At 41.1% G+C, this 24631-nt stretch overlaps 1 protein-coding gene across 1 annotated transcript in view; it reads right to left on the reverse strand.

Moving 5' to 3' along the window:
- Window positions 1–1758: 1758 nt before the first annotated feature.
- mybpha (myosin binding protein Ha) overlaps window positions 1759–24631 on the reverse strand; it is a 34803-nt gene continuing 11930 nt past the window's right edge. Inside the window, exons 7-11 of the mRNA XM_073823653.1 lie at window positions 10511–10647; window positions 7333–7519; window positions 7047–7094; window positions 2252–2298; window positions 1759–2008 (exon numbers count right to left, since the gene is read on the reverse strand). Of these exons, the coding sequence (XP_073679754.1) occupies window positions 7060–7094; window positions 7333–7519; window positions 10511–10647 (359 nt within the window). The 3' untranslated portion in view covers window positions 1759–2008; window positions 2252–2298; window positions 7047–7059. The remainder of the gene's footprint in view (window positions 2009–2251; window positions 2299–7046; window positions 7095–7332; window positions 7520–10510; window positions 10648–24631) is intronic.

Below are 24631 nucleotides of genomic sequence, written 5' to 3' on the forward strand. Positions count from 1 at the left end.
CCCTATATACCAACTAAAAGATTATATAGGGTCTCCTGAAAGAGATAATTCATCACTGTCATTATGTGCCCAAAATATAGAAGATGACTGTTCCTAATCCTCTCAGTGAAGAACCACAACTTGATCCTGGGGCCTCATTTATAAAACTTTCTTACGCACTGATTTGATCTTAGAGTGTTCGTACGATCAAATCCACGTCAAAGTACAGATTTATAAAAACCGTCTTTGACGTGGAAAAGTACTTATCTCCACGTCAGATTCCAGCTTGGCGTACGACCGTTTCCTTGTGGTAATGCCTGGTATTGCAGATAGTTCAGTCTCACTATAATTTGATTTCTTGCGCTCCTTTTTACTTGCCATTGTCACAGAGTTTTTGCTTTGGGAATGAGATAATTTTATATGTTAATTAATTAAGCAGGGGCGTTTCGACGGCGGAATATTCAGCTGCACACAATTCCAAGATCATTTGTGATTTATAACCGAATGACTGGCGTACACATGGATTTCGTGGTACGTTCGTTTCTCTGAATCGCTCTTACGATCAAATCAGAAAAGTTCTTAGATAAAATCAAGGATGGTTTCTACGCAAGTCTTTATAAATGAGGCCCCTGTTGTCCCTTGCAGTAGATTTTCTTCTATTGTTTATTCATGAAAGTGTATTACTGGAAATAGATCTGCTACTCCTTTATGTTCTTGCCTCACCAGGTGTGACAGAATACCAAACCATAACTAAATTCAACGTGGATCTATCAGCAGTCAAGCTGCTCTGTCTTAAACAAGAGGACTGCTACTTCAAGGACCACAAGAGAGATTTTTTTAGATCTGGCTTACTTGACTCTCTTACCTGGACTTTTTACGATGTCGAACTCAGCATAAGGCTAAACTAGCTGATTGACTTGAATGTTAATGAGCCAGTTCAGATCAGGGGTGCCCAACCCTATTCCTGGAGATCTACCATACAAGGTAGCACTTGATAATTGCAGGCAGCTGTGTTGGAGACACAGTGCTGGAATTAATGTCTGCAGGTAGGTAGATCTCCAGGAACAGCTTACCAGCTTCCTGACAGACAGACAACAGCTAGTGAGGCTGAGGAAACTCACATCCAGAACTCTCACTATCAGCACTGGTGCTTCTTTAGGGTTGACTTCTGTCCCCACTGTTCTTCTCTGTCTACACAAAAGACAGCACTTTAAAGGACCTCTCTGTCAAGCTCCTGAAATTTGTGGATGACACTACAGTCATCAGCCTCTTTCAGGACGTTGATGAGTCTGCATATAGAAGCAAAGTTGAGCAGCTGGCTGTCAGATCTAATGCTTCACGGTTTTAATTGAGGGACTGAGTAATAGTTTAGAGCATATCTGACATCCCATAATATCAGCAACAGTTGAATAGCACACTATTAGTAGTCTATGACTAATGTTGCATCTTGTCACCAATGTTGTTGGTAACTGGTTTCATCTGTATTACATTTGCTGAGAGTGGCAGTTAAAGCTTGTTTGCAAATCTATTTAGAACCTTTGCATGGGCAGATAAGACCACATACCATATATTCAGGCCACTGTTTCGTCTATCAATTCAATCATCCTGCTGGTGTATCATAAACAGACCAATCACAACAGCACATGGTGCAAACCTCAGGCCTGTTTAAAACACATTTACATAGAATAATATGTTTGTTCACCTCAGCATCCAATGAGAATATAAAAAATGACATAATATCCTTTATCATTTACACTTTAATATCATTGCAATAAGACAGCGGGTTTACTCTTTTATTGAAAACACTCAATTACAAGGGATTTCATTAGGAATAAACTACAGTGACACTTGAAATACATGCAACAATATAAAACTATAAATTCTCTTTAGCTCACTAATACGGTGGTGTTGCTTTACAGCAAAATAGGAAACTATCTGATGTTTCTTATATTTTGTTGTAGGAATTAGCAAATCAGAGACTTCATTACTGTGCACACATTGGCTCATCCTCCTGGACAACTGTAAACATCTACAACAGAAAGAGAGAAAAAAGTTGGTCAGTTACCAGGAAACTTCATTACCCAGAATGCATCTGTTAAACAATGCCACATGCCAAATGGATGTGGCAATGAAACAGCACATATTGACATTAATAATAAATAAAACATGCTAATATAGTATTCAGCATCAGGAAGAACACAAGTACAGTATATAGATTTTCCAAAATGAAGATGATTTGTGGGAAAATCAGAAAAATGGAAGCTTTTCTCACCATTGTCATTCTACAGCATTGTGTCCTGCTGCTCCTCAACAGGAGAACTGCAAAAGTCAAAGAATTATTTGAAATCATTACATAAATCTTTCCAAGCATTTCATCCATTTTCAAGATTAAGTAGAGCAAAAACCAAACCACTAGCCAAAATAACTATTAATCATTTGGCACGGATGATACCTGCGATCATTTGAATAAGGGATGCATAAGCCATATGTTTTTAATGTACAAATAAATGCAGCCTTGCTGAGCAAAGGAGAATGTTATAACAAATGTATTAATAGAGCTATTGTAATGATTGTTATCATTATTTTTGTCATTTTTATTTTACAGAACAACAGTAAAATTACAATACTAACTTTTGACTTTTATTTTGGTGGAAACCCACAAGAAGACCTCAGTACTACTTTTTGCTGACAGGAGCAGATTTATGAATGATTCTCATCGCTCAGATTTCCCTGGCGCTTTGGACTTTGAAACCTGGCTAAGCAGCTTGTGCAGCGCTGTCAGAATAATTTGTGCGTGTATCAGACAACATACGTTCTGTAGTTTATTTACTAATGGTTTAAGGCCATTTTGCGATTCTCTTCTCATGGAATGCGATGCGATACTAAACAGTCTCTCGCTGTCGGTGCTTGTAATGATTTTTGCTTCTTTCTTAAACAGTTTTAAATGCTTCCACACTTGCCGACATGTTTGCTGCATTAGTGTGCACCTCTATTTGATTGCATCACATTATTGTTCAGTATAATTTATTCTGCCTTTTCGCTTATTTGGTCGAACACCAAAAGAGCTTTCTTTGCTATTTTTGGCCAAATAATTCTGGTTGCTGAATATTTGGTGCATCCCTAATTTGAATTAGAGGGAAGAAGTGCTGGAACCTTGTGATGTGATGGTTTTCCTACAGACAACTTAAAATGGCTCTTTTGACTTGAATACACAATGGCCAAGCAAAGCCCAATGTATACTTTGATGCAAAAGCTCACTGTAAAAAAATGGCCGTGAATTTAACGGTAAAAAACTGTAAAAATGCTACGGTAAAAACCTGTGAAATGGTTAACTGTGAGTTCCCCTTCTATATACGGTGAAAAACTGTGTTGGACATTGCATGTAATTTTACGGTAGTATACCGTTTTTTGAAGTGAAAAAGAACGTCTGAAGTGAAAAGAATTCCCTGTGTTTCATTTTTTTAATTTAATGTTTTTTTTGTTGAAATAACTTTTTCTTCTTAGATTTTTCTTGGCAGTTTTGTACATTAGGGTTGTATGTTACATTTAATGTTGTTAAATTAATGCTTTTTGCATTATTTCAGTTTTATGTGTGTTACCATGATGGTGTTTACTGTTGGTGTGAATGACACTGTGCACCTTCTATATATGTTATTATTTAAAACCTCCTTGTGATGGGCTTTGGTTCATCATGTGATGTTGTCATCACCACCTACTTTTGGTGGTTATCAGTGTATTACAAAGGTACAAAACACACCACCATTATATCAGTTAAAAAATTCTGAAATTACGGTATTTACCTGTATATGTAAGTGAAAACCATAAAATGTAAAACATTGCTACCGTATTTTTAACAGTAAAACTCTGGTAACCACAGCTGCCAGGTTTTTACCGTAAATTTTACGGCCTTTATTTTTTTACAGTGTACACACAGCTGAACATCTTTCAACACTCCATCCACTTGTTAAGTATGACGTCAAGCATCACCAGGTCCAAACTCTATCAGAGGCCAAAAGCAAAAGTGTTTTTGCAGCATTGAGCAATGTAGCCAATCACAGACATAATCTGTTGATTTTGAACAATTAGAAAAACTCACAGCTGAAAGCGCCAGATTGGTTTTTATTAAGTGCCATTTTGCGCGCTCGTAAATCATGTCATGACTAACAGCAGATGCAATGTAAATAAAAGATTCATTGTGTAGTATAGAGAGTTTTGATAATAACAGAACTTTGTGAGATCTCTATGAACTAAGACCTTGTCCAACAACTTATCAGAATTATCGGCCTGGGTCCGACCCGAGCCCATTTTTTCCCCCTTTTCCCAAAACATCTTATACTACTGTTTCAGATAAAATAGTTCAGTTTTGTATGTAATGGCAAAATTATTATATTTAGTGTTTTTTTTTTTTTTTGAGTTAATTTAAAAAAACTTTTTTTGTTCATTAAATATATGTTATTGTGTTTTTTTTTAATGAACAGTGCACAGCGGAAAAATTATCATCTGTTTGATCAGTTTGCTTTCTGAAATCATCACGACTTGCCTAATATAAAATAAAAGTCAGTAATTCAAATATGTCCTTACTCTTTCTCCCCGACACATTCCTTGTTATTATTTTTGCCGATACTTTGTGGCAAGTTTCAGCCTATTGTGTGCGCTTGAACACTTTTCCAGCTTCGCTGAAGGACACTAAACGCTGTCCGAGCCGGTCTCGAAAGTGTCTCAAAGTCTTGTCTAAAAAAGTCTAAAAAAGGCCTGATGCCCGGCCTACATCTGAACTATGAACTATGTATTGTCTTAATTATGAACACAGTGGTTTGTAGTGCAAACAGTTTTACCATTAACTGCATTTTGTTATTCTTATTATTATTTCCCTACATCAGCTAATGAACTGGAAATCTCGCCCATAAGCTTACTTCTGTGTTGAAGAAAAAGATGGATGGCATGTGAAAATTGTATGTTTACAGCTTAATTTTACTAACCGTGTATAATTTAGTTTGTCTACATCACTGGCTGTTGTTTCAAAATCAAAAAAGTGATGAAACAACAGCCGAAGACAACATATAAAGACATTTTAGTGCTTATAATTTCTGGAGAGAAATAGTGCAGATACTGGATAAAGCTATGCCTTCAGCTGTTTGCTTGTGTTACGTGTTTGCATTAAAACTGAAGTATATTTAAGGCTTTAGTGAAATAACTCAAGTCACACATACGAGCGTACATGAGGTTAGAAAATCTGTCTGCGTACATACAGTATGCGCATACTATGCAAAGTTGAGTTTGTTTCTTCATCAGAACTTTTCACTTCATAAGAAATTAATTAATAGGCTGAAGTGGTGTAAATTACTTTTGGATTACTGTGATGTTTTTATCAGCTGTTCGAACTCTCATTCTGACAGCACCCATTCACTGCAGAGGATCCATTGGTGAGAAAGTGATGGTACATTTCTCCAAGTCTGATAAAGAAACAAACTCATCTACATCTTGGATGACCTGAGGGTGAGTAAATATTCAGTAGTTTTTGTATGTGAGCTATAAGCATAACTACCACAAGGATGTGGGTTTTACATGCCGCTGTCTTCCTCATTTAACTACTTCAAAGTTCATGTTTGAGGTCTGCATGTAAGTTATTTACACATTAAAGTATTAATTTAAAAACCTGTTATTTTGTAGCTTTAAGACATATAGTGGGTTTTCCAGGGCTAAAATGTTATTGTCAGGTTAAAAAGATGGTATAAACCAAAACATGAATTGTTAACTTAAGGAGTGGTCCAGCAGTGTGTGTCTGTTCGGAAGTCATAGTGATGCGCTGTTTTCTGGTTTCTGCAAAGCCACAGTTTCATTTTTAGCCCACACAGCCACTAACAGCCGTTCTGGCCTCTTTGAGCCTCTTTGAGTGGGAGCGGCTACATTCTCACACTTTGCAGCCTCCTCCATGTAAGGGAGTCTCACAGGGAGAAACAGCTGGCATTGAATGTCAGAGACTTCCTGATTGGCATGTCAGACGCACAAAGTGTACGAACAGATGTCTGCAATGATGTTCCGTCAGGTTGTTTTATGTGGGTTTCCACTTCTGGTTGTTGTATTTTGTCAGTTGAAGAACATTACTTGTGACATTAAATATATGAGTTTGGTATAGCTGCATGTTGCAAGTGAACCACACCTAAATCTATATGACAAAAATCCTCCCTGAGGATGATTGTTTGTATTTTTTTTTTTTTTTTGGTGTTAAACCATAACTATTTACTGTCATTTAAACCTGATGCTGTTTATGCCTTTCAAAGATATGAGTGATGAAACAGTGAAACCTTCCTAGAAGCTTAGTGTGCATTCAACAGGATTTACAGACCTTTTAAAAACCAAGAGTCTACATAACAGACATGCTTTTGATGCACATCTAGAATTGTGGGATCAGCCGTTCAGAGTCATTTGAGTATCAACTGAGTGTCAATGCATACTATTAGATTTTTGATGTGATGTTCATGTCTCTTTCTTCAGTCGTAAGGAAATTATGTTTTCTGAGGAAAACATTTCAGGATTTCTCTCCATATAATGGACTTCTATGGTGCCCCCTGAGTTTGAACTTCCAAAATACAGCTTCTAAGGGCTCTAAGCAATCACAGCTGAGGAAAAAAGGGTCTTATCTAGGAAAAAAACATTATTTTTAAAAAACAAACAAATAAATTATATACTTTTCACCTTAAATGTTTGTCTTGTCTAGCTCTGTGTGTACTCTGTGTAGAGATTAAAAAGTAAAAATTGTAAATGTTTTTAGGAAATAACCGATCGTTTCGCTAGACAAGACCTTTCTTCCTTGGCTAGGATTGTTTAGAGCCCTTTGAAGCTTCATTTAAACTGCATTTCCAAAGTTCAAACTCGGGGGCACCATAGAAGTCCATTATATGGAAAGAATACCTGATATGTTTTTTTCTCAAAAAACATAATTTCTTTACGACTGAAGAAAGAAAGACATGAACATCTTGGATGGCAAGGGGGTGAGTACATTTTCTGTAAATTTTTGTTCTGAAAGTGAATTACTCCTTTAAATGGAAAATCTTTTATTTACTGACCTGTGCACATCATTTATTTCCTTTCTTTTTCATCTGGGATGATCACCTCTGGTGAAAGAGAAAAGCAGATGATCATCAGCATGTCTCTATATTCACCCAGTACACACATACATATTAATGCATGCTTAAAACCAACTCAAATTAATCATAGTCAGCACAAAAAGATGCTCACTTGCCATTCCTCTCCTGGATAAACACCTTAAAGGATCAATGTCGCTATAATCAGCTGAAAATGTAGCTTGTAGTATTAGCGTGTCAAGCTAAGTGCAAACGATCCTGTACTTACTTTTGACCTCTAGCTTACAGGCAACTGTAGCCTCACCAAGGGCATTCTTGGCCCTGCAAGTGTAGACGCCACCGTCAAAGCTGGATGGTTTGCGGATTTCGAGTGAGCACACTCCCTGGTTGTTGATCTGCCTGTATTTGGGATCATCTCCTATGAGCATCTGATTCTTCAGCCACTCGATCTTAGGCTGCAAACAAAACACAAGTCATTTCGACTGCCGTGGTCAACAAACATTAACAAGTCATTCACAACTGGACTGTTTCACGCATACATTTAGCACATTACGGTTTAAACACTTGTTCAATTAAATAAAATGTTAATAAGGTGTAGTCAATACACAGGCATTTATTAATTCACAGTAATGCTGTCAACTGCCATAACTGAAGCTATTCCCAACTGCAGTGCTAATGCTCTGATAGCCTCATTAATTTTATCCCTCACACACACTTAGTGGTGTCATGGTTCTTATATAAAATGTCACACGTCTCATTCGCTGAATTTCTGCCTACTCGAGGTTCATCAGCTGGAACAGCATGTTACTGCACCTCATGGGTCAAGTTTACAAAAGCATTTTCGCATTCTGTTAGCACTTTAACCTTATGATGCTTACTGATGTCCCATGGGTAACTTTCCAGGAAAGAGAAACATGCTGATCTAATGCCTTCAGTTCCACACCACAGATGGCATCCACAGGATGCTAAATTGCTTCAGACATCAAAATGCTAGCATAAAATGGCTAATGCCTGGGTTGAGATGAGGTCTTAAAATACTCCTATTTAATAATTTAACATATAATGTCTGAGTGGTACAAACTGTAACTCCAATGAAATCTTGAAAAATTTGTTTTGAGCAGTCGAAAGCTAGTCAAGCTACATTTACCGTATGTTAGCTATGTTTTCGAGCATAATGGATGTCAGATACACATCTTTAGTTAATAGATATGACAACACACAAGAGACAGAAGCAGGGGCCTGGTTGGTTGGTTTCACATGTCTTTGGGCCTGCTCATAGCTGGTTTGCAGGTTGGTTTTAGAGGGGTTTCAACCTCTTTAGCTGTCCAGGCTGGGAGACCAGACCAACCTACTACTTCCAGCTTAAACTTGCTAAGACCAGCCAATCAGCTTATCATGCTGTTTGTTTTTCAGCAAAAATAGTGCATGTGTAGCTTAAAGGAGAAGTTCACTTCCAGAACAAAAAATTACAGATAATTTACTTATCCCCTTGTCATCCAAGATGTTCATGTCTTTCTCTTTTCACTCTTAAAGGAATGTTTTTTGAGGAAAAGATTTCAGGATTTCTCTCCATATAGTGAACTTCTATGGTGCCACTAAGTTTGAACCAAATTGCAGTCTAAATGCAGCTTCAAACGGCTCTAAACAATCCCAGCCGAGGAATGAGGGTCTTATCTAGCGAAACAATTGGTTATTTAAAAAAAAAAAAAAACTATTTATATACATTTTAACCTATTGTCTAGCTCTGTGTGAACTCTGTGTATTCTGGTTCATATAAGTTGGTGTAGGTTGAAAAACTCTTATTCTCTTTTTCAACTTCAAAATCATCCCACATTGCTGTTTTACCTTTTTTTTTTTTTTTTTTTGTAAAAGGCATTTGATCTTCTACTTTTGCAGCGATTTAGGGTGATTTTGAAGTTGGAGGAGAAAATGAGATGGGAGTTTTCGACATACCCTAACTGTCTTGAACCAGAATACACAGAGTTCATTTGAGGTTAAAAAGTATCAATAAAACAAAATAATAACCGATTGTTTCGCTAGATAAGACCCTTCTTCTTTAGCTGGGATCGTTTAGAGCAGAGGTCTTAAACCCTGCTCCTGGAGACCGACTGTCCTGCATAGTCTTTCTCCAACCCTAATCAAACACACAAAGCTAATCAAGCTCTTAGCTCTTGAAGCACCACCAGTCCAAACAGTTCAGAGCAAGGTGAGGGATGGTTCCAAGTGCATTTCCACTTGAGCTTGGTTTGGCACAGTATGATTACAAACCATTTCCGACCCATGTTTTTTTCCGGCTCAGTTCTCAACCATCCTGGTGGAATTCTTGTAGCTAGAGGATGGCTAAACCACCTCAAAAGTTGCAGGACCCTACCTGGCTACCCCTATAAAAGTATCCAGGCTCTGCCACTTGCTTATAATAATCCATTAATGTTTTTGTAATGTTGTACAGCAGCCAGGTTACTCCAGTGTTTACCGTACATTACCACACTGTCAAGAATTCTTGCATCCCAGATGTATCCTGATTTTGCAGCACCAAGGTAGAATGCATAAGAATGTTAACTGGCCCAGATAAACATGGAACAGAATGAGGGTGAAAAATAATCTACGGCATCTTTCTATGAAGTACATCATGGGGTTCTCTTATGACTTTGAAGGTCTTAGGTTTCCATCTTCATCCAAAAAGCTTAAGACACGATGGAACTGTGTTGGTGCCAAATGGAAATTGGGCCCCAGCAGGACAATCCAGAGCAAGGACTTTTGAGTGTCACAGTCCTTATGTACAATTTACGAGTCCCTCACTGCCAACTCAAACTGTGTCTGTGTGTTACTGTACTGCTTGAAGCATGTTGTAAATACTGTACACTTACTCTTGAGGAAGCCATTGAGTTGTTCTGTAAAACATATCATGTTCTATTGTGGCTTTGAAGGTTTTACATTTCCATTTGCATCCAAATGGATCCAACATGTCCAAGACAGCCTGGACATCTCAGGAACTTTGTTAGCATGAAATAGACAGCGGGCCCCATCAGAACAAGCTTTAATGAACAAGAATTTTAGAGGGTGTACTTCATCAGGATATGTATTCAGCCCAGATTTTGCAACCATCTCAGCTGTTCTCGAAACTCGATTCTCCGTCCCCCTCCTTGGGAATGACAAGCTAACACAGTCCCCACATGACTGTCTACCAGCTGGCTTCCTTGGTCAGCAGGAACAGCCAGCACTGAGCTTTTTGTACCTTATGACTACAGCTATGGGTGTAATTAAGCTATTTATTGAGGTTGAACTCAAGGACGTTTGGATATGTTGATTAACAGCTGTTGTTGAATTACAGAAATACATTTGTAGCAACACATCAGCTAATTCTTGGCTACCATATAGCTACTGGTTGGTACATTGTCCATGATAGAAGGTCTATACCAAATCAGCAGAAAAAAGATGATCCGTACCTTTGGACTGCCTCGGACCGCACATAGTAGTTTAGTGGTGTAGCCCACAGTGGCAGCTCTGTCGCTGAGAGGCGCTGTGAACTTGGGAGCCTCGCTGAAATCGTGCTCCTTGTACTCTGGCGGTTTGTAGACAATACCTACAGAACAGGGAACAACAACCTCAGCCGGGACTGACAGTTGTGCAGAGGGTATAGCTGTTACGTGAGATTAGGGATGCACAAACCTTCAGGTTTTAAATAGCGGTTAGTGGGTTGGCGAAATGGAGCCCAGTAAATACCACAATCGAACATAGAGAGATGCAATGAAACAGCAAAAGATCTCCATCTGAATTTAAGGCATAAGTGTCCAGTTATGCTCCTGGAGGGCATCCATCCTGCAACCTTTAGCTCCAACACAGTTGCCTAGAAGTTTCTAGACCTTAGGTGCATCCAAAAGACAATAGACAATTACCACTGAAGTCCCTCAGGGTTCTGGGCCCACTTCTATTCATCATCTATCTACAACCTCTTGGCCAAATAGGGGCTTATATAAGGGTATAGTTGGCGAAATTGCCCTTTATGGGGGTACGGGGGGGTGATTTTAAACACTGCCTTTGATTAGGTGGTTCAGGTGTGAATAATAGGCTTGGAGTAGAGTTATCAAAAAGTACTGTAAGTTTGGTAGTGAAATTTTAAAAACGTTGATTTCCTGCCCACATTTGAGCGCTGTTGGGCAGATTTTTAAACATCGCTGATTGGCCATAGTGTTCACATTCGGCCTAACAGCGCTCAGATGTGTTCAATTTCAGTATTGAAAGTACCGAACATGGTTTTGACAACTCTAGCTTGGAGCTAAATTCACGGTCCAGTCCTGCTCCTCTTGCCACCTTCCCTGAGCTAAAGCATAGCATTACAGCTAATCATATTAAATTTAAAATAAGGAGAATTCTAGATAAACTAGTCAACCTCACTCTAGTTTGTTGGGTGTGTAGGATCTCGATCAACAGAGCACCACACAAACTGCAGAGAATCAAGCCAGCCATAAAATTAATCACAACCAGCACATGACCATCTGGTAGACGCCAGCTAGTCTACAAGTCTTCGCTAGTCTTGACCCGGCCTGCCCCGTTAACATTAATTCACGAAAGGAGTACAAGAAGATTGTAACTTGCAGAACAACGTACAAAACAGAAATGGCCATATTCCAAAGAAACAAAAGGACCCTCTTTCTCAGTCAAAATGCTGAGACATGACCATCACATGATAATCACCAGACGCTAATTGTATGGACCGCTTTTGTCGAGATCTGCGACTTACGCATCCAGAGAGAAGAAAATGCTCTCTGTCTCAGAGCACCTAAGAAACAAACCTCCAGTCTTCTGAAATTAAGCTGGCATGGCACATGATGCGTCCAGCGTGACTCACATGGTTTTTCGGACTTCCTGTCCCACTCTCGTCTGACATTCCGAATCCAACGCAGCGTCTCAATTGAGTACACTGCAGAGACAATCTTTAAGAAACAATCAGCTTTTCAACAGTATCATATGTTTTCATGTTTTCTTTTATATTATGTGTTTTATGTGATCATTGGAGTTTAATAATATGTAATAAATTGTCTGAATGAATGATGCACAGCAAAGTGAATGAGAAAATGATATTTTGTATACTTTGTGCATAAATAGTTTATTGAAGTTAATGACAGAAATTGCAGAGAAATCCATATCCTAATAAGTCACGAACCAGAAGGAATTACAGGACAGAAAGGGGTTGGCGAGACCCGCCTCTTTAGCAATGCCATTGGATCCCAGCATCTTGGGACGTGCCCTAGCGGCCCGTTTAAAACTTCATGTTCCTAACAGAACTAAGCGAACTCAGCAAGAACTCAACGAACTCAGAGCTCCCAGCTCTCGCCTCACGCCTTTCGCCTCTTGTGGTTTGAGTGCTTTTCCATCTGCGCTCGACCGCTCGACCACTTGACCAAGCACGCAACGGTGCCATCAAAACTCTACAGAACTGAAGTTTCGTGACTGCCGAACTTTTCCAAGTCTCGCAACGCCGACTCAAAAGAACTTCCAGCGCATCAACCTGCGTAACCAGGCAACCGAAAGATCGGCTCCAGAAAACCACTCCTCCACGTCGAGGGATTTCCCAAACTACGTCATCGACCAGCAACCAACCAGAACTTTCGCTCAGACGAGCCCCCGGAACCCCCGTTCCCGGCACAAACGCAAGTAACAAGATCTCTGTTTACTTCGCTGAAACTGGTGCAAAATACTCCCTAAGTAGTTAAAAGCTAAGTCTCTGCTTTTGTGATTTTCTAAGGTTGCGATCTAAGAACTAGTTAAGGTACTAGAACATTTGGGGTTCTTTTCAACTCAGTAATTGCTCATCCCCGGAACTGTATGAGTGTGTGTGTGTGTGTGTGTGTGTGTGTGTGTGTGTGTGTGTGTGTGTGTGTGTGTGTGTGTGTGTGTGTGTGTGTTTATTTGTGTTTTAGTAGAGATTAGTGTTGTGTCTTAGAGTAGTTCAATAAATCATTGTTTCATTAAAAGAAGTGTCTTGACTTTATGTTCACAAAAGTTCTATCTGTGTTTAGATCAAGCTACCTCAGCTTTAAAATTTCCTAACGTAATATTTTGGTTTATTTGTGATCTTGGCCAGGAACATAATATAAACCTTTTTGAGTTAATACAGTATGCTGAATTGACCACTTTGCTGGACGAATGGTTAAGAAGTGTAATCTATTAACTCTGAATCAATTTAATCAAGTTCCGAATCTTTCGATTCGATTCCTTATTTGAATCATTATAAATTTGAGCTAATTAATTCCTTACAGATGGTGGAGAGTATAACGCGAACACATCTAACTATTTGAACATAAAACAAGTCATTCTATATGGTATTTGTTCTATTTTATCCGGTAGAAATAGTTCAAAGACAGAGAAACAGTTTATTGTGTACTGTATGCTTTATTGTGGCTGCCAGTCTGGAATGAATGAAAGCATAACTTTGAGTTGTTGTGTAAAGAATTTAAACTGCAGTAAAGTTTTAGAAATTGAGACAAAGAAAAAAAGAAAAACGAGCGTGTTCCTTGTTTTTCCTCTCTGTCAAAAGGCCTTGCAGCTAGTGTTTTACACTGCGTGTTCCAGAGTGGAAACTTAAGCTGACTCCCGGTTTAAGATCTTTGGGCTCGCGACCTAATGCTCTTTTACCAAGTATTCACTTAAAACTAACGTTAGTGAAGTTAAGACGTGGCGCTCAGCGCGAGCACCCACACGTTGCTTTATGGGAGAAATTTTGAGATCTTAAAATTGTGTGGCTGAGTCCATATGTGCTGTGGTGTTGTTTAAACAGACAAGCACAGAATTAAGGTCCGCCGAGACCTGTGAAATATGTTGTATTAATCGCAGTAAATCTGTGGATAAATGTGCCTCACTCTAACGAGTTGGGACGGTTCTAAAAGATAAGAATCTAAATAGTGCTTATTTGCTTTGCAATTCCGAAATGTCCTGTCATTTCATGCATTGTATTTAAGACTGCTGAACCACACGCTGGTGGTTGCCATAGAAACGCTGTGACCCAGGAAATCCTAACATACCTTTTCCGGGGCAGAGTTTCGTATATAGCTAACCTAGCTAAAGCTAACGCGTGTGCATTGAAGCCTATGTAAAACCATTAGCCTTGAAAAATAGCAGTTAGCACGCAATCGGTTAGGGTGATCCATTGTGTTTGAACTCAGTGTGTGTAACGTTGTTTGGGTGACTCAATCACAAGCTTTGAACTTTAACGATCATTCTGCAAACTTCTTTACTTCATATCTCTGTACACTATTCCTCGTATTTCTTCCCTCCTCCCATGTGACAGGAATATTGACAATTTTAAAGTTAAATCTCTTTTTGATGCGATTGTAACAAACCATTAAAGCCCTATCATAAATCTCAAATTAAAACATTTTATTGTTTCGATTTAAGGCTCTCTCCTTTTTGACTGTTTGCATTGCCAGTTTAAACTGTTACAAGCTTTATAATCAAGTACTATTTTCAAGCTGATTAATTTGAATACTTTGATCAATCTTAATAAATAATCACATCTCCTTGCCACACCGCAATTTCTGTGATTGATTTAACATTGATTATTTGTAGTCAATTTTAAGGAGGCATCATTTTAATTTGGTCACCAACTTTCATTGCCAAGGTGATAATTTATGTTAAACATTTTTTTATTTGGAAATTTTAATCTCTAATTTAAACTTCTGATTTCAATTAAAAATTTTTTGATTTTAATTGAACATTTTAATTTTAAGTTTAATCATAATCACATTTCCCCTTTTCAGACGGCAATGATACACGTTGAATAGAGAAATTATAATTTCCTTGACCAATTTTTAATGAAAACTTCTAAATTATAACCAGGAACAATCATTATTGATTTGAAAACGACTCCTTTTTACAATCAATAGTTGTTCCTTTTCCCATACCTCAATGGTTTGTGTTGATCCATTTGATTACAACTGCTGACTAAACTTTAACAAAGCGTTACAGTTTTAGTTCTCCCACAATCATTACTGAATTGAAACATCAATTTTAATTGCAAACCAAGGCTTTAATTGTAATTGTAATAATCAAGTCTTGTCATATTCCCTGACTTGGGAGCGAAACCTCATTTCCAATTGGCTGTCTCTCTCCTCACTCTCTCTTTTTCACCTAGCTGTCCTCCTCTTGATTTGACTACTGCTGCTATTTCCTCGATTGTGCCTGTGAGAATCATAAAAGCAGAGAATTTTGGTTGTTTAAAAGACATTTAATCAATGTTCAATGTTCATACAACTTGAAAACGCCAATTAAACTTGTGCCTAACTCTCATTTTCCCCTCTCATCGTGGAACCCTACAGCCAAGGTCCCAACGAATCCAGCGAGGACTGATAGGCGCCAGTCGTGAACCCGTTTCCAGAAACGCTCTGATTGGTGTACAGTGTCAATCCCACCAGCTGCAAACCCAATACTGTCATTGTTATTGTATATTCCCTCATCCCGGAGGGGATTATAATAACAACCATAGTCCTGGCGTGTTGAAATTCCCATTTCTGAGCACCGTATCTAGAAGCATACATCAAGTTGAAAAAAAAAACAAAAACTTGACTGTACTCATTCTACGGCCAGAAAGGTGTATTTCACTTTCCCTCTCTCCCAATCTCTCTCTTTCTACCTTCTTCCCAAAGTGTTCCTTTTGTTGTTGTCTCTTTTCTCTCTTCTCTTTAGAAAAAGGGGGAAGCAGCCGACGACTACGCCGTTCTTTGCTGTGGGTGTTTGTTACTCTTTCCTCTCTCTGTTCTAGCTACAACGCCCGTGGGTACCCCCTCGCCTCCTCCACAGCGACGCTAGCTGGAGGCGTGCACACCAGTGAACCACCTGCGGGGAGAACCACACTCACCTCAACACAACACACCCAAAACCCACTTACACCCGACACCACCACACTCACACCACTGTTTTGGTTTTGTTTGTTTGTTTTGTTTGTTTGTTCTTCTTTCTACAGGTCTGTGTCAGTCAGTGGTCTGGTCTTTCCTCACGGCATCAAAACATGCCTCGCCCAACAGACCCCGTTGGTCACTGGGAGGACTTGGAAATCTGGCTAAGCGCCGTGACGGACAGCCTCTTACCCAAAGCCGCCGAAGCTGTCAAACACCAGACACAAGACCAACTGGACAACAACATAACAGGCATCATGAAACATGATCCAGGTCAGAGCTACGGACACAAAGAGCTAGCAAAGATCACTGGCTCCCTGAGTCACACCCTCATCGCCTCCCTCAAACGGAGCGACAGACAAGCCGCCTATCTCCAGCAGGAGCTGAAACGCGCACAGCAACGCATCGAGCAGCTAGAGCTGGAGGATCAAGATCAACGGGAAGGGTCCAACGAGACGGATCCCAGAGCAACTGAGGAGATTGCTAGACTACAAGAAACTCTTGCTAACAACACACAAGAAATGGAGCAAGCAAAGTCAGCCCGCGCCGAACTCAGCGGCGAGTTACAGTACGTCGAGCAGCTACTGGAAAAGGCAAGGCTGGACTTCAGAGACAAGAACAGCAGAATTAAAGCCCTCGAAACACATCTGAACGAGGCAAGAACTGAGATAAGTTACCTCACTCAACAACTTGACGACATGAAAGAGGAATTGGACAGTGTCAAAAACGAACTCAGACATGCTTATGAACTGCGCCCTGAGCCAACCAGGACGCGACGGGCCCCGGCCTCACCCCTGCTAAGCAGGCCCGGGTCCCATGTTCCTGAAACGTCACGTGAGAAAAAGGGGGAGGGAGCGACTCAGAAACCCTCGCCAGCTCCCTCTGAAGAAACCTACCTCACACCCAAGCTACGAGAACTCCCCAAGGCCAGCCATAACCCATCACATGGCATGGACCTCAAAGACCTTGACAAGCTGGCCCGAAACATCAGCAAATTCACCCCGAGTGTGCCAGATGGTCAAGACGTCCACTCTTACTTGAATGATGTCGATTTTCACTTAGAAATGAGACCTAACGTTACTGACAAAGACAGACTTTACCTTCTGCGAATGAGATCCAGCCCTGAGGTACGGAGCTTCCTGGACCGACAGCCGTCTCACACAAAGGCTGACTACCAATCACTCCGCCAAGCCCTCGTCAAAGAATTCGCAGTCCCAGAATCAGAGCAAGGACTGGTGGCCGCCCTGGAGACAAAACAGGGTCGTCATGAATCCTCCCAGGCATACTATAGCCGGCTTAGAGAAGCATACTTCGGAGCTCGCAATGAACCTGACATGGAGCAGGACATGAACTTTAAGACTCTCTTTCTGAGAAATCTCCATCCTGCGGTAAGCCACCACCTTGGCGTCCTTGCATGCCCACAAACAATGACGTCTCAACAGCTGCGAGACCTGGCGCACAAAGCCTACGGCAAGCAAAAGATGGCATCAGAAAAGGGCACCAAGTCTACTGCAGTTCTTGATTTTAACACACAATGTCAAGAAATGACCCTAGAGGGCGCCCAACACCAAGAAAGCTTCAAGCCACCTCCTAGAGAATGGAGACCATCCTCGTTCAACAGAGAGCGTGACTTTCACTCTGGCGCCCGACCTACACAAAGAAACGACCGCTGGGATGGACCACGCGGACGACAACACTCACCTGAACGCTACTGGAAAAAATCCTGGTACCATCCAAGACCTTGTGAGAATCGATGGGAGAGATCATGGAGTCGGCCAACCTCATCAGGAAGCTCAGGAAATGGCTCGTGGGAATCTAATGCAACCAGTCCAACAAATCGACGAAAGAACTTACAAAGATCCCACACTGATCAAGCTCAAGCTGAATCTACACATGAAGAAGAGACATTGCCGTGTTTTGATTCACAAGAACTGATGAAAATGATGATGCAAGAGTTCTTCAAACGCAAAAAGGAGGATCGGAAGTGGGAAAAGAAAGAGAAACCCACTGCGGCCTGACTAGCGGCCAGACAAGAAGGCAACGACCACCTACTCCAACAAACCACACAGAACAGCACCTCTTCTCCTTACCCCAAGAACACTGTAACTGTCATAACTTCAGATGGACAAGAAAGCTTCTTTAAACATCCAGAGCAAGAGACAGAAACTGACTCGTCAGATCACAGAAGCTTCCAACAAACACCTGCTGATATAACCACTCAATCACCTGAAAGTGCTGTCCTAGTCGTCTGCCACTCCTCCGAAGAACACCGAACCAGTCCTGAACTCCTACCTATCTCATCTCAAACGCCAGTCCCTCAACTCCTAGGCGATCTCACCGAGAAAGGTACAACGAGAAAGTTTTACCTCCCCATCACCATCGAAGGTCATGTCAAAGTGGAAGCCCTTCTAGACACAGGAGCCGACATCACTCTAATGTCAACTGAACTCCTTGAGAAAATTCAAAGAACGATAACTGATGGAACTTTCAAACTCCAAAGGTGTGAACTGAACCTGCAAACATACTCAAACATGGGCCTACAGCTGAAACATGTGGCCCCAATTCACCTAACAGTGGGACCGATGAATCTCATCCACCCAGTCTACATCTCACCTCTAAACAACTATCCGCTCCTCATAGGAAAGGATCTGCTAAATCGCTTCAAACCCTTGATAGACTTTAAACACCTGAAGTTGTGGACGCAAGTCCATGAGCCATTGCCCTTCCAGTCAGTAGTCTCCAATGAGTCGCAGTGTCAAGCCACAGACGTTGCCTTCAATTTGCTTAGTGACGATGCAGTGTCAAAGTCAAGGCCAAGCTCAAGTTCAACGCCAAGCAGCAAAGAACAAGGCCCTTCCCTCTGCTCACTGCAAGCGTGGGACTCAGACTCAGGTCCCCCCTCAACTCAGAACTGCCATAAATGTCCAAGACACTTTAGTATCTGTCGCAGTGCTAGCCCCTGGGCAGGAAAACTCAGCCGGCAGCCTGAATCTCTTCAAAGCAACGAAGCACAGACACCAAAGCCTACCAAAGGACACCAGACCCAAGAAAGCAGATCACCAAAGACTTAAAGAAATTCTACATGAGTACAGGGACTCTTTTGCAAAGGACGTCCCGGACTGTGGCCCAATGAAACTGATGCCCACAGCGTAAGTCGATGACTGCCCAGACAATCACCAGGGCAATCTGAAAACGGGCGTGGTCCGGCTCAACAGCGACCCTTGCCCATCACAACCATTCAATACATTTCATGCCCTCCCACCCATCCCGATGGCTACAGCTCTTACCCGCCACCAACATACCACTGGTATGCAACACCCCTCCTCCTCCCACATCAGCAGACCTACCCATTTCTGCTCACATCTTCAAACTTTACTCTCCTACGAGATCTACACTCGACTAATCCACTTCTTCAGACCTCCGCACCCTCCAATCCATTAAGAACATGCTGCATCTGCAAAATGGTGCCTTCACATATGTCTCTGAGCCCCTAACTGCGCCAAAGCTTGTAGTCCCTCAGAGCCAAAGGGGGATGAGGCTTAAACATGCACACGATGCACCATGCGCAGTGCACTGTGGTGCCAAAACCACCTACAACCCATTCAAACAGGTGGCACAGAAGCCTGGCATACAACAAGATGTGGCAGATTACATAGAAGGATGCCTGATGTGTTGCCAGCTTCAACCAAGAAACCCAAGCCACCGAGCATAACTCAAAATTGAAAGAAATGATGCAGGAAATATAGAGACATGTGGATGTAAAGCCCCATGCTAGCCACCTCCTTCGCACAAGGAACTCGGTGTCGGAAACAAAGTGTGGTATTACGGTTTCGCCATCCTTGGCAGAACACTCCCTAGTGCCAGTCGGAGAAAGTCCTTACCCCACTGAAAGGAATCCCACAAGTTCTCGCCTGTTACCGACCGAACCAGAATCGGACAAGGGCGCAGCGAGCCAGTTCTTCGATGGGTTCACCAAAAGCAGATAAAGAGACATTGGGGTTCCAACCGACAGCAAAAGGGGGAAGACCAAACCCACTGATACAGACCGACAATTCATGACTATGCCTCACACTAACATGATTTCTATCCTTCTAGGTAAACACACAGCTAACCTCCCAAACACAACACAAATCACCTAAACATTCTCCTCTGCCGCACTGCTAGGACCAACCTCCGCCCAGCAGAGAGGAGCTGCTCCACACATGTGACACTTGTCCTTACTGTCTAACCTCATTCAGTGTCATTGTGTCTCTTTGTGTTTTCCTTTCTCTCTCTTTTCCTATGTGTCCCTTCCTTCTAGCCCTCATCAGAAACTTACCTAACTTTCTTTTAAGTCTAGGCCCCTGAAGGTGGGATTGACTCAGTACACCAAATTAGTTGCAAATCACTGCCAGAAATTTCGTTAACGATTTGAGCAACCCCGCCACACCATGACCGTCGTGGCTAACTGTCCCGTTGTTATTTTCTATCTCCAGGTAGATGTTATGATTCGCCGCCGTGTTTCTCTGCGTAATCAGGATTACCAATAAGCTAACCACAAAGTCTACCTCTAAAGGTGTATGGCCGATTCGACCCTATGATGTTTTCCAGAACAAACTACACCCTATCAGCCCCCAAAACTCTTGGGCCGACACCCGTCAGACACGGGAAGTCCTTGCCCACATGCAGGCAGATGTGAAACACATGCCGCGCTAATTACAGAAAATGATCGTAACCCAGGCTGAATTAAGCGGGTACAACCGGCGTCCCAAATGATTATTGGGCGCCCTGCTGGGGCTGCTGCGGCTGTAGGCACTCTGTTTAACATTCTAAACCTAGCCACCTTAAAACGACATGCGAACAAACTCCGAGCTGAATTACGATTTAGCAACGTCATAAATCTTAACGAACGGTTCATAGTCATACCAAAACGGTTACGCTCAAACGCAACGCCTAGTTACTCCCATGGCCCATGCGCTACGAGAAAGAGACTCCTCAATGGATAGCCCGCCTTGAATACGATCCCATGCACTGTCTGACGTAGCACCTGATCGAACACACGTCTACACCGCCTCATTGAACTCCCGATACTCCGGTCAATCAAAACCACCAAATTAACAATAATTCTCACCAATGCGGCCCCACGTTATTGCAAGTGCCTCTAACTGTACCAGGCAAAATAACTAAATTCCTGCACCAGAATTCAGCTAGTGATGGAGATTTTGTTTGTGTCTTGTGCGTGTGTTGTTCTCTCTCTCTCCTTCTTGTTCCAGTGCCTGCCGATGTTACACCAGGAACATCGCCAGCCAAAAGGGGGAATTATGTAGGATCTCGATCAACAGAGCACCACACAAACTGCAGAGAATCAAGCCAGCCATAAAATTAATCACAACCAGCACATGACCATCTGGTAGACGCCAGCTAGTCTACAAGTCTTCGCTAGTCTTGACCCGGCCTGCCCCGTTAACATTAATTCACGAAAGGAGTACAAGAAGATTGTAACTTGCAGAACAACGTACAAAACAGAAATGGCCATATTCCAAAGAAACAAAAGGACCCTCTTTCTCAGTCAAAATGCTGAGACATGACCATCACATGATAATCACCAGACGCTAATTGTATGGACCGCTTTTGTCGAGATCTGCGACTTACGCATCCAGAGAGAAGAAAATGCTCTCTGTCTCAGAGCACCTAAGAAACAAACCTCCAGTCTTCTGAAATTAAGCTGGCATGGCACATGATGCGTCCAGCGTGACTCACATGGTTTTTCGGACTTCCTGTCCCACTCTCGTCTGACATTCCGAATCCAACGCAGCGTCTCAATTGAGTACACTGCAGAGACAATCTTTAAGAAACAATCAGCTTTTCAACAGTATCATATGTTTTCATGTTTTCTTTTATATTATGTGTTTTATGTGATCATTGGAGTTTAATCTATGCATTATATGCCTTTAGGAAAGGAAGTTATCAAATGTATTAGCATGCAAGCAATATAGCTTTATTTGATATGTAATAAATTGTCTGAATGAATGATGCACAGCAAAGTGAATGAGAAAATGATATTTTGTATACTTTGTGCATAAATAGTTTATTGAAGTTAATGACAGAAATTGCAGAGAAATCCATATCCTAATAAGTCACGAACCAGAAGGAATTACAGGACAGAAAGGGGTTGGCGAGACCCGCCTCTTTAGCAATGCCATTGGATCCCAGCATCTTGGGACGTGCCCTAGCGGCCCGTTTAAAACTTCATGTTCCTAACAGAACTAAGCGAACTCAGCAAGAACTCAACGAACTCAGAGCTCCCAGCTCTCGCCTCACGCCTTTCGCCTCTTGTGGTTTGAGTGCTTTTCCATCTGCGCTCGACCGCTCGACCACTTGACCAAGCACGCAACGGTGCCATCAAAACTCTACAGAACTGAAGTTTCGTGACTGCCGAACTTTTCCAAGTCTCGCAACGCCGACTCAAAAGAACTTCCAGCGCATCAACCTGCGTAACCAGGCAACCGAAAGATCGGCTCCAGAAAACCACTCCTCCACGTCGAGGGATTTCCCAAACTACGTCATCGACCAGCAACCAACCAGAACTTTCGCTCAGACGAGCCCCCGGAACCCCCGTTCCCGGCACAAACGCAAGTAACAAGATCTCTGTTTACTTCGCTGAAACTGGTGCAAAATACTCCCTAAGTAGTTAAAAGCTAAGTCTCTGCTTTTGTGATTTTCTAAGGTTGCGATCTAAGAACTAGTTAAGGTACTAGAACATTTGGGGTTCTTTTCAACTCAGTAATTGCTCATCCCCGGAACTGTATGAGTGTGTGTGTGTGTGTGTGTGTGTGTGTGTGTGTGTGTGTGTGTGTGTGTGTGTGTGTGTGTGTGTGTGTGTTTATTTGTGTTTTAGTAGAGATTAGTGTTGTGTCTTAGAGTAGTTCAATAAATCATTGTTTCATTAAAAGAAGTGTCTTGACTTTATGTTCACAAAAGTTCTATCTGTGTTTAGATCAAGCTACCTCAGCTTTAAAATTTCCTAACGTAATATTTTGGTTTATTTGTGATCTTGGCCAGGAACATAATATAAACCTTTTTGAGTTAATACAGTATGCTGAATTGACCACTTTGCTGGACGAATGGTTAAGAAGTGTAATCTATTAACTCTGAATCAATTTAATCAAGTTCCGAATCTTTCGATTCGATTCCTTATTTGAATCATTATAAATTTGAGCTAATTAATTCCTTACAGGTGACTACTTGAATAGTTCACAATTGTGACTCATGCCTAATTAGCATTTCTCAAAAATAAAGGGAGCAAAGGCAGTGTATAGCAGAAGACCTTGTGTTTGCAATAGATAGCTTGAGATAGAAATTAAAACAGGTTGGAAGTTAAGAAATGTAACCAGTACAGTGCCAGCTGCCTTGAGGTGTAGCAGTTAACTGATCTTATATAAACTCATGTCTAGAGCCAATTGGTGCATGTTGCTAAATTACTGTCAATTTTGCAACGCTGCAGCATAATCCATGTTGTTATGCAGATCCCATGTACAGCTTTGATGTGAGGAATGAGAAATGTCATTAGCACTCAAGGCAGAGCCAAGTCTTATCTTCACACAGCGAGAACACTTAGTATGTGCCGCCAACAAAATGGCCTCGTGTTTTAAAGCAGCATGCATTTAGTATCATTTATATCAATTATCAGTTAGTTTATTTGTAAGCTGTTTGGCTTTGCCAAGAAATGTAACAATTTGCTACATTATATACAAAGTCATGTGTGGCTTCTGCCGTTGGAGCTACAGTATCATACTAAAATTTAGAGTTGGCTAGATATTTAATTTTTGAAAGAAGTCTCTTATGCTCACAAAATACTGTAAAAACAGAAATATGGTGCCATTTCATTACAATTTAAGTAATTTATTCCTGTGATGCAAAGCTGAATTTTCAGCACTGTTGCTTTAGTCTTCAGTGTTGCATGATCCTTCACAAATCAGTGTAATATGCTAATGTTCTGCTAATTTCTGATTATTGTATCAATGTTAAAAACATGTGTGCTGCTTATTTCTTTAGGGAAACTATGAGCATTTTTTAGGATTCTTTGATAAACAGAAAGCTCAAATAAACAGCATTAATGTAAAACTAGATGTTTTGCAGCAGTTTTATTGCATTGCATTGCCAATTTGCTACATTGCTTGATGGGTGTATTTTATTTTACTTTGCTTGGCAACAAGAAAGCTCTCAATGCCATACATTAGTAATTTTACTACAGCTAACCAGTGTGTGGGTTAACTTTACCTAACAGGAGAAATCTGAAGTGCAGTAGAGCTAAAGGGATAGTTCATCCCCAAATAAAAAATTGCCCATTATTTAAGCACCCTCCAGGCATTCTAGGTGTATATTACTTCCTTCTTTCAGATGAATCCAATTAAAGTTATATTAAAATGATCCTGGCTCTCCCAGACTTTATTATGGCAGTGGGTGGGTGTTTCTCTTCATCTGTCCAAAACAAGTCCAATAAAGTGCATCTATCCATTATAAAGTGTCTCACATGGCTCCGGGGGGTGAATAAATGTCTCCTGTAATGAATCGATGCATTTTTGTAAGAAAAATATCCATATTTAAAAAGTAATATTCACTTTAATCTAGCTTGTGCAAACTGTTGTACGGAAGCTGCTCCAGGCGGATGACGTAGGATGTTGGCGTGAAAACCAA

Source organism: Garra rufa, chromosome 18 (assembly GCF_049309525.1).
Source record: "Garra rufa chromosome 18, GarRuf1.0, whole genome shotgun sequence".
In the NCBI taxonomy this organism is placed as follows: Eukaryota; Metazoa; Chordata; class Actinopteri; order Cypriniformes; family Cyprinidae; genus Garra; species Garra rufa.